This window comes from Leucopleurus acutus (genome assembly GCF_964270905.1).
Source record: "Leucopleurus acutus genome assembly, chromosome: 3".
Classification (NCBI taxonomy): domain Eukaryota; kingdom Metazoa; phylum Chordata; class Mammalia; order Artiodactyla; family Delphinidae; genus Leucopleurus; species Leucopleurus acutus.
Genome location: NC_139145.1, coordinates 81387575 through 81397952, shown reverse-complemented (window position 1 = coordinate 81397952; position 10378 = coordinate 81387575). Strand labels below are relative to the sequence as shown.

At 40.2% G+C, this 10378-nt stretch overlaps 1 protein-coding gene across 1 annotated transcript in view; it reads left to right on the top strand.

The window, feature by feature from the left end:
- The first annotated feature begins 154 nt into the window (after positions 1 to 154).
- Positions 155 to 10378, top strand: part of AP3S1 (adaptor related protein complex 3 subunit sigma 1) — a 70024-nt gene continuing 59800 nt past the window's right edge. Inside the window, 1 exon segment of the mRNA XM_082836773.1 lies at positions 155 to 308. Within this exon segment, the coding sequence (XP_082692899.1) occupies positions 240 to 308 (69 nt within the window). The 5' untranslated portion in view covers positions 155 to 239.

Genomic DNA, 10378 nt, shown 5'->3' with positions numbered 1-10378 from the left:
GAGCGCAAGCGCCCCTATGCTTCGAGCTCCGGCCTGGAGCTGTTTCCGCTTCCCTCCGCGCCGACCCCGCCCAGGCCCCGCCCTATCCAAGCCCTGCCCCTCAGCTCCGGGGGGCGCGCGCGCGCGCGTGTGCGGGAGGGGGCGGGTGGGGAAGGATCGCCAGCGAGATCCCGAGGCGAGGCTCGCGCGCCCGCCCCCGCCCTGGCCCCCAGCTCCCACCCGGTCGGCCCGGTTCAGCCATGATCAAGGCGATCCTCATCTTTAACAACCACGGGAAGCCGCGGCTCTCCAAGTTCTACCAGCCCTACGTGAGTACCCCGCTGCAGCCGATTCGGGCTAGGGGGAGTCGTTGGCGGCCGGCGGCGCCCTCAGGGCGACCCCCTCAAGCGCGCCGCGGCCCTTCTCGCGCCCCGGCCGTCTCGCGCTCCGGGCTGTCAGCCTCCCGGTGGGTGTGCCGGGTGCCCATCTCCCGCCGCGCTCCCTTTCTCCGACGTGGCTCTGCCCAGGTGGCTCCTCCGCCTGTCTGTGGGCTGGGTGGCTTCCCGGCTGCGCGGGCGAGGCCCTGGAGACTTCCCGGTGCGGGGCCGAAGCCAGTCGGTCAGCCGCGGCCCCCCTGCGCCCGCGAGCCCACCCGGCGCTCTCGCCGATCTGCAGCCCGCGGCTTCTGTTAGCAGCCGAGGGAGACGGCGTGGAGCCGGTAGGTCTCGCTGCTCCACCTCCGTGACTCCCAGCCTTTCCTGGTGGGCTTCTTTCTCTTCTCCTGTGGACGGATGGGCTACTGTTTTTCGCTGCCATCCTGTCGTCACGCAGGAACTTTGGTTTCCTGCGTTTGGAGACATGCACGCTCAGTACAGTCTCTCCAGTAGGTTGCCTTATGGGATCTACTGCCCCTGTGACTTTCAGGTGTCTCCTTTTTAACGAAGAAGATAAGTGAGGACCTAACGTTTTTATGTGGCTTTTCCCCCAGTGGCTGCAATTTATCTACTCCTGCAATAACTGGCGAGGATTGTAGTTTGACCAGTTAGAACTGTGATGCTATACCTGAAAGTTACCATTTCAGCGGCTGGTTTGGCATTTTTCTACGTAAGGGAGTTTGTCCTAATTTATAGTTTTTCTTTCTCTTTACGAAGAATAGTAATATCTGTTAAACTATTTTAGAAGTGTAAATATTGTTGAAAAATGCAGAAGATTTTAAGGTAGTGAAGATAAGTAATTTATCAGTGTTTGAGGGAGGGTTACAGACAGATGTGCTTATCTGAGGGCAAAATTCACCACTATGTAGAACACAATATTAGGCTCTCAGTGGTGCGATTAATGTAGAGATAATACCTATTGCGTAGTATTGGGCATTTTGCTTAGAGCCAAAAAATGAGCTTTCAGCTAAATACTGAAAGTGTGCCAAGGCTAACACTTTTATGCAGATAAATCCCAGATGGAAATCATTCCTGCCGTTAAAAATTAAATGTGAAATGTCACTTTGCCTAAAATGATAATGCAGTCTGTGGAGGTGTTAGCTGAAGTGAGAAATCTTGAGCTCATTCCTCATTTCCTTAAGTAGTTTTGCTTTTGCTGGCGATAAAGAATATTTTCTACTACTCCTGTTTGGTTTTAGTGTAGCATAATTTAAATACTAATGCTCTAAGAATTCTACATTATTCTTTCATCCAGGATAAAATTCTAGTTGATTCTTCTGAGTGGAAAAAATCCCGTTGACTTTACATTGCTACCCATTTGCCTAAAATATAGTACTGTGCTAGCCTTTATTGAAGGAATCTTTCTTTTAGCCATTTGCCTGTGCCATCCATTTGCAGTGTAGAAACAGTGTGTTCCAATGGTGAAACAATTTTAAAATGTGTTTTTCCATATCTCCACTTAATAACTAAGCACTAATCAAAGTAGAAGGTTTCATGGCTAATCTTTAATATCAGTGTAACTACTTCTGTAGTGTAGAATTTAACCATGTACAGAAAAATGTATTGAATTTGGAAATCCAGGAATACATCTTTCTCTTGTCCAACGATGGCAACAGAAATATCTTTTACCTTACTCAGTAGGTAGCAGTGAAGGTTAATGTGGGAAGAGACAGTTGTTGCAGCAGTGGCAGCTCTGGTGTCATTTATGGTCATTGCTACATGACAGTGTTACGGGGGGGGGAGCAGGGAGCTAAGAGATGTAAAAAAGAAGAATCTAGTGGTTGCTGGACGTGTGGAAGTGGGGATGCTAGGAACTGTTACTGATCTTTTATAAATTGAGTTTTGCTAACTGTGTATTTATTTTTGTCATTCAGGAATAATTTAAGATTATTTATTTATTTATATATTTGCTTTCTCTGATCATAACCTGTTTGAGGGCAGAAATCTTTTTCATTCAGTCAATTCATTTATTCACTCTTTATTCCATTTGTTTGTCAGCAAATGTTGATGTCATGCCTACCATGTGCAGGCAGTGTTTTAAAATTTGGAGGTGAACAAAGAGATAACTTCTGCTCTTTCAGCAGGAGCATAGACAAAGCTAATAAGTAGAATATATACCATGCCGGTTAATAATAAGTGCTGTGGGAAAAATAGAGCAGCGAAGGGTGATAGGGAATGCAAGGATGACACTTTAAAATAGGATAGTCAGGTAAGTTTTCACTGAGAAGATGATATTTGAGCAAAGACTTGAAGGAGGTGAGAAAGCCAGCCTTACAGGTATCTGGGGGAAGTTCTTTCCAGGCAGAGGGAGCAGTAGATGCAAAGGCCCTGAGGAGGGAATGCCTGTTTGAAGAACCTGTCTTATTGGAAGAATAGGTGCCAAGATGACTGGCCTGGCAAAAGCAGACTACGTAAGGAAAGAGGAGTTGGAAATGAAGTCTGCATGTACAGGGCATCAGAGTTTATTCTATTCTCACTGCCTGGAATGTCCTTCCCTTCCACTGCCAAATGTCTAGATTCCATGCTTAACTCAAACATCACTGAAGCATCCACTGAATCCTTTTATCTTGCCTAAAGACTTCTCTTGGTTCTTAGGATTTTATTTTTATCTTTATTATGGTATAATATTCTATTTCACATCCCAAAATTCCTTGGAGCATCCTATAGATTCCTTAAAGGAAGGTATCAGGTTTTAGATACACTTGTGTTACCCCCAGCAATCAACATTCAGCCTTGAATACAAAGAACTCCATACATTTTTGCTAAATGCATTCATCAGAGTTTCCTAGCTTGAGATGGAGTGTGGATTAGAAATGATTTTCTAAGATTCCTTCCAACTCTTTTTTTTGGGCTGCGTTTGTCTTCATTGCTGCACGCTGGTTTTCTCTAGTTGCGGTGAGCTTGGGCTACTCTTTGTTGCTGTGTGCAGGCTTCTCATTGCGGTGGCTTCTCTTGTTGAGGAGTGTGGGCTCTAGGCGCGCAGGCTTCAGTAGTTGCAACGTGTGGGCTCAGTAGTTGCAGCGTGTAGGCTCACTAGTTGTGGCTCGCGGGCTCTAGAGCGCAGGCTCGGTAGTTGTGGTCCATGGGCTCAGTTGCTCCGCGGCATGTGGGATCTTCCCAGACCAAGGCTCGAACCCGTGTCCCCTGCATTGGCAGGTGGATTCTTAACAACTGTGCCACCAGGAAGTCCCCCTTCCAACTCTTAAAATTCAGTCCTTTATTAACTAGAAGTTTTAAGAATCCATGCCTTTAGGACAGAAGTAATGATGAAATAGCTGTAACTGCAACTGTTTGTTTTTAGTTGAAAGAAGTCTTTAAGAAGTAGATATCCAATAATATTGCCAGTTTTTAGTTTAATTTATTAAGGAATATCTAGGTGTGTGGCTGGGGTACCAGTTCTGTAGTCTGATAGGATGCTGAGGTTTGAGTCCAACAATATTGATTTGACACTGAGGAGTTTGAAAACTGTTTAACCATTTGCGAACCAGTTTCCCTTACTGCATTGGATTTGCATTTCTTATTTATCCTCCCTCATGATACAACAATTTATATGTTCATCTTTACCCTATAATAGTCCATATTTCCAGTTCCCGCTGTAATAGATTTTTAGGTTTGATTGTGCCTCCAACCTGCTGTTATGTGAGGGACATACGAAGTCACACCAGTTTTTCTAAACTGAAGTTTTTGATTCATTCTGCTAGAGTCAGACGTTAAGATTTCAAGGGAGAACTCAGAATGCATCCACTTTTTTTTTTTAACATCTTTATTGGAGTATAATTGCTTTACAATGGTATGTTAGTTTCTGCTTTACAACGAAGTGAATCAGTTATACATACACATATATCCCCATATCTCTTACCTCTTGCATCTCCCTCCCTCCCACCCTCCCTATCCCACCCCTCTAGGTGGTCACAAAGCACCAAGCTGATTTCTGTGTGCTGTGTGGCTGCTTCCCACTAGCTATCTATTTTATATTTGGTAGTGTATATATGTCCATGCCACTCTCTCACTTTGTCCCAGCTTACCCTTCCCCCTCCCCATATCTTCAAGTCCATTCTCTAATAGGTCTGCGTCTTTATTCCCATCTTGCCCCTAGGTTCTTCATGACCTTTTTTTTTTTTCCTTAGATTCCATATATATGTGTTAGCATACGGTATTTGTTTTTCTCTTTCTGACTTACTTCGCTCTGTATGGCAGACTCTAGGTCCATCCACCTCGCTACAAATAACTCAATTTCGTTTCTTTTTATGGCTGAGTAATATTCCATTGTATGTATGTGCCACATCTTCTCTATCCATTCATCGGTTGATGGACACTTAGGTTGCTTCCATGTCCTGGCTATTGTAAATAGAGAGGCAATGAGCATTGTGGTACATGACTCTTTTTGAATTATGGTTTTCTCAGGGTATATGCCCAGTAGTGGGATTGCTGGGTCGTATGGTAGTTCTAGTTTTTTAAGGAACCTCCATACTGTGCTCCATAGTGGCTGTATCAATTTACATCAGAATGCATCCACTTTTGTTTTTACCTTCTGTATCCTTGAGCTATGACTGCAGAAGTTCAAATGTTTTTCTTGGTTTGTTTCTTTAATTGATATTTAGCCATAGCAACTTGGCAACAGTAAACTTTAGTGTTTTTATATTTGCTTGGCAATATTTGTGTATTACTATAAATGACTAATGAGATTTATATTTCGTAAGCCAGATATATATATATATATATATATATTTTGGCAGTACGTGGGCCTCTCACTGCTGTGGCCCCTCCCGTTGTGGAAAACAGGCTCCGGACGCGCAGGCTCAGCGGCCAAGGCTCACAGGCCCAGCTGCTCCGCGGCATGTGGGATCCTCCCGGACCTGGGCACAAACCCGCATCCCCTGCATCGGCAGGCGGACTCTCAACCACTGCGCCACCAGGGAAGCCCCACCAGATATATTTTTACATAGCCATCAAGCAAGAAAAAAAAAGCTCTTGGGTTATGATTCTCATGTTATTAATGCACCATGGCATATCCTTTGGTGAATATCTGTAATAAAGTAAAAGTGTTTTTTTAATAATAATTGTCTTAGTTGTGTCTACACATATAAAAAATTGTGTATGTATAAGCATACACACAAAGTGCAACAAGAAAGTTTTCAAACTCTTACATACACGAGTTGTCTCAATATTCTTATAAACTATGTCTGATTATTAAGTTGTTTGTCAACCAAATGCAAGCCCTAGAAGGAACTCTCAGATTGTTCTTTCCTTTTTTTTTGAATGTATTTACATAAAGAATATAAAGTGTAAGTATGTATAACTTTTTTCTTTTTAAAAAATCTTTAAGAAAGGTGCATTGGTGTTTACTGATGTCTTTTTTGGCAGCTATTAAGACAACGTGACAGGTGGGATACTTAAACTTATTTTTGTGACGGAGACGTAGTTGTCAACAGTTCTAAGTATTAATTAAGGTATTAACACATATTAACATATAGTATTTGACTTTTGTTAACAAGATAATTCAAAATGATTTGATTTCCTTCCATATGCGTTAGGATGCTTTTGGCTAGTAAGTTGGGTTTTATGTAACCTGACTCAAATTTGCTTAAAAAGAACTTCGTTAGGATACAGAATAGGAAGTGCAGACTAGTAGACAAACTACAAAATTATTTGATTCAGCAAATCAATGACTTCATCATAGATCTAGTTTCTTTCTCTTTCTCTGCCCTCCTCTTCACAAAAATTGATGTCCAAAGGCTGATTTCCTCCTTGAAATCAGTTGTAATCAATAAAATGCACAAGGAGAGAGTGATCTGTTCCTGTAATCCTGGGCTGTGTGTTTCCCTTCAGCCTGATTAGTTCTACCCAAGACCAGTAACAGCTTGTACAAATGGGGATCCATCCACCCTTGCAGCTGAGGAGGGTGGAAACATGAAGAAAATTGGTATTCTGTTGGAAAGGTGGAAGAGAAGAGTGGATGTGGGTAGGCAAAGAAGTGTCCATTATTCTCTCTTCATTAGCTCATGTTATTTCTTTTGAATAGGTAGTTTTTTCCTCTGTAATTTTAGATTGCTTCTGAGGATGTTACTCTCAGGAATGGTTCTTGATAATACGTGGTTCTGAACATGTGCCACAAAAGATCTTACTTAGTTCAAGGTATTCCTTACACCAATGGATCATTGAAAAATTCAAATATAATCACAATTTTTCTGGGTAGTATGCTTGAAAACTTACTTTAAAAAATTAAGTTTAATAAACCTGTTGAAAATTGTATTGAAAGGAAGAAATAAAATGTTCACGATTACAGTGATTTTTTTTTTTGGTTTGGGGGAAAAGGTTATAAATAGGACAGTGTTATAGTTCATTCCTCTGCCTTTCAGGACTGAGAAAGGTCTTGTATAACGTGGCTGTATTATGTTTCTTTGGTAAAGTTGATTGTTCAATTATTTATTGTTTTAATTTTTAAATAAGTTTCTTTATTGTGATTACATGGAAAATATTTAAGTATTAAGTTAACTGGGGGACTTCTCTGGCAGTGCAGTGGTTAAGACTCCGCACTGCCAATGCAGGGGGCACAGGTTCGATCCCTGGTTGGAGAACTAAGATCCCGCATGCCACATGGCGTGGCCAAAGAAAAAAAAAAGATCACTAGGGACATCCTTGATTTCACCACCCATTGATAACTATTGATAGTGTATTTCTTGTTTATTTTTTCTTAAATTTTTTCTTCCAGAATATTCCGATGAAGAGTATATACCTTTTAGACATTACTAACACAAAGAATGCATTGAAGCTGTTGTTGGATTTATGGAACATTTGTGGCTTTAAGATAACCAAATACCTGGTTAATGTCTGGCTGTTCTATTGTTAAATGTTTAAAAATACAATAGTGTATGTTAATTGCACTTTAATAATTTGCATGTATTTTTTTCTCTGTGTATATCTTTTTTTTTTCCCCCAATAGTTTAACTTCTGTAAGTAACCTGAGTGTATCAGGGCCCTTCCCTTTTTTGATCCCAAAGGGCAATATTTGCTAATTTTTGTTATAAAGTCAAAGAATTCATTCTTTAACACTTGGAGTTGTCTTTGTGCTTTTTGGGTTATGGATTTCTACACTGCTGCTAAGCCAAGGTGATTCTGAGTTGTAGACCACCTAGAGGAGCCAGTCCCCTTCCAGTTTCTTGTTGTGTAAAACTCTCAAATTAGGATAAATTACATATTCAGCCCTATGAGCCTTCCTCTTACCAAGTCCTTTGAACTGCAATATAGATAAACAACTTTATTTACTGAAGGATCAGGCAATGCTCAAGAATACTGCAGTGTAGGAGGAGTAAAGGCCGGTATACTAGCCATCAGGTGTTAAGTTCTTAAGTCTCCAAGGGGAGGCACATATGGACTTAGTCCTTTGAAAGTAGGAGTGGCCTTTTTGGATACTATCTGACCTGTCCATTGCACTCTCTATGCTCTCTTCCTCTGCCCATATTCCTTCAACAGATATCTATTTGTTGTTTGTATGCCCCTGTTCTAAGCACTGCTAATATTGTAATGAGTAAGACTGATGTCCTTCCTGCCCTATGAGTTTACATTCTAGTGATAGGAAATAGGCAATAAACAAATTATGTAACAACTGTGATTAGTCTATAAAAAAAATGAAACAGTGTAGGGGGCTAGAGAATGATGGAGGAGAGGCTATCTTAAATAAAATCATCAAGGAAAGCCTCTTTAAAAACCTGACATTTGAGAAGAGAACTGAATGAGGTGAGGGAGTGGTTGAGAACAGCTGAGGAAGGAATGTTTCAGGCAGAAAGAGGTTCAGGATCCCTCACATGGGTCTGAAATTTGTGTTGAGGAATAGCAAGAAGGCAAGTTGAGTGATGACAGGGAGGAGTGGCAAGAGATGAAGTCAGAGAGAAAGACAGGGACAGATCATGCCCATATGCCAAATCACACAGTCTCTTCGAATCTTTCAGTCTGATGACATCATCCCTAACATGCTCTCCACAAGAAGTGGTATTTCTCCTTGAATCCTACTTGTATTTTGCACAATTGAACAATGCCTCTGGCCTCTGCAGGAGAGTCAGTGATGCTCAGTAATGAGACTCTGCTCAATTATTTTCTTCTCTGCCTGGTTTGGAGAGGTAGGAGAGCTAACCCAGTGATTGAAGGTAAAAGTGAGTGCTCAATTCTGTGTAACCTCTATACTAATGAGACCAGTGGTCAAGCTGGTTTCATTTCCTAAGTAACCTGTGAAGTAATACAACTCAAGAAAAAAAGTAGTTATTTTTCCCAGACACCTCACAGCCTTGATTATAGATGAGCAAAGTTTATGTGAAGCCACTAAACCACCTCTAATATTGTGCGAAGCATCTACATCTTTCCTGCCTTGCTTCGAGCCTTGTAATTCAAGAATCAGTAGCTGTCAGTCATTGTTCCCTTTGTTACCCAGAAGGAGAGGGCTCTTTATCTGTGTGTCAGACCCACTGAATTGTTTTGATTACTATGTGCTGTCTAATTAAGTGGGGAAGATTGCTAGTGTATCCCACCACACATATATTCTTCCATTTCCTGTCATCAATATATCTTAGTGTGATTGTTACAAAATACTATTTTTATGGTGCTAAAATATATGTAATGTGAAATTTACCATTTTAGGTAGTATATATAGCTCTGTGGCATTAAGTAAATTCTCAGTGTTGTGTAACCATCACTAACCCTCCATCTTCAGAACTTTTTCATCTTCCCCACTTGAAACTTTGTACAGTGTTAAACACTTAAGTCCCCATTCTCCCCTTCTCCCAGCCACTGGTAACCACCATTCTCCTTTCTGTCTCAATGAATTTGACTACTCTAGGAATCTCATGAAAGAGGAATTATACAATGTTTGTCCTTTTATGACTGGCTTATTTCACTTAGTATGATGTCTTCAAAAGTTTAACTATGTTGTCGAATGTGTCAAAATTTCATTCCTTTTTAAGGCTGAATAATATTCCATTGCATATATATATGTGCCACACATTGTTTATCCATTTATCTGTTAGTGGATCCTTGGGTTGCTTCCACTTTCTGGCTCTTGTGAATAATGCTGCTATGAACACGGGTCATAGGATACATTTCTCTACTGACTAGTAACATTGAGCATCTTCTCATGTGTTTACTGATCATTTGTATAGCTTCTTTGGAGAAATGTCTGTTTAAGTACTTTGCCCACTTTATAATCCGGCTGTTTGATTTTTTGTTGTTGAGCTGTTCTTTATACATTCTGGATATCAATCCCTTATCAGATATATGATTTGCAAATATTTTCTCCCAATCAGTGGTTTGCTTTTTCACCCAAGGAATGGTATCTGTTTTCAAAGGATAGTGTCCTTTGATGCACAAAAGGTTTTAATTTTGGTGAGGTCCAACTTACCTTTTTTTTTTTCTCCTGTGCTTTTGGTGTTATATCCAGAAAATAATTTTTTAATGACCACATAATAGTTTGTTGTATAGTGTATCATAATTTATTTAACTAGACTTCTACTGTGGACTTTTATTTTGAAAAATGTTTTTTTAAATGAAGATTGAATAAGAAAATACTTATAAAACCTGACGCATAATAAAGACTCAATACTTTACCTAAATAAATAATAACTTTGATTACTACTTTTATTATTATTACTTTTATTATTACTACTTCTTTCTAATTCCTGTCCTTAGTTGGAAAATTATATAACTTAGGGACTGTAGAACATTCCAGAGATTGTTCTCAGATACTCTATTTCCTCAAAATGAATTGTAGACCTTGTTTTGGAATGAACTTCCTTCTTATTACAAAATACAAAGTCCTTCAAGATTCTTCCAGAGAAGAGTTTCATTGAGAGATGTTTTAAGGAGAAAGCTAAAAAACTTGCCCAGCTTTTTTTTTTTTATTTTAAAGAATTACCTAACATTTAAAAAAAACTTTAAGATATAATTTATAATTCACATACTATAAAATTCACCCATTG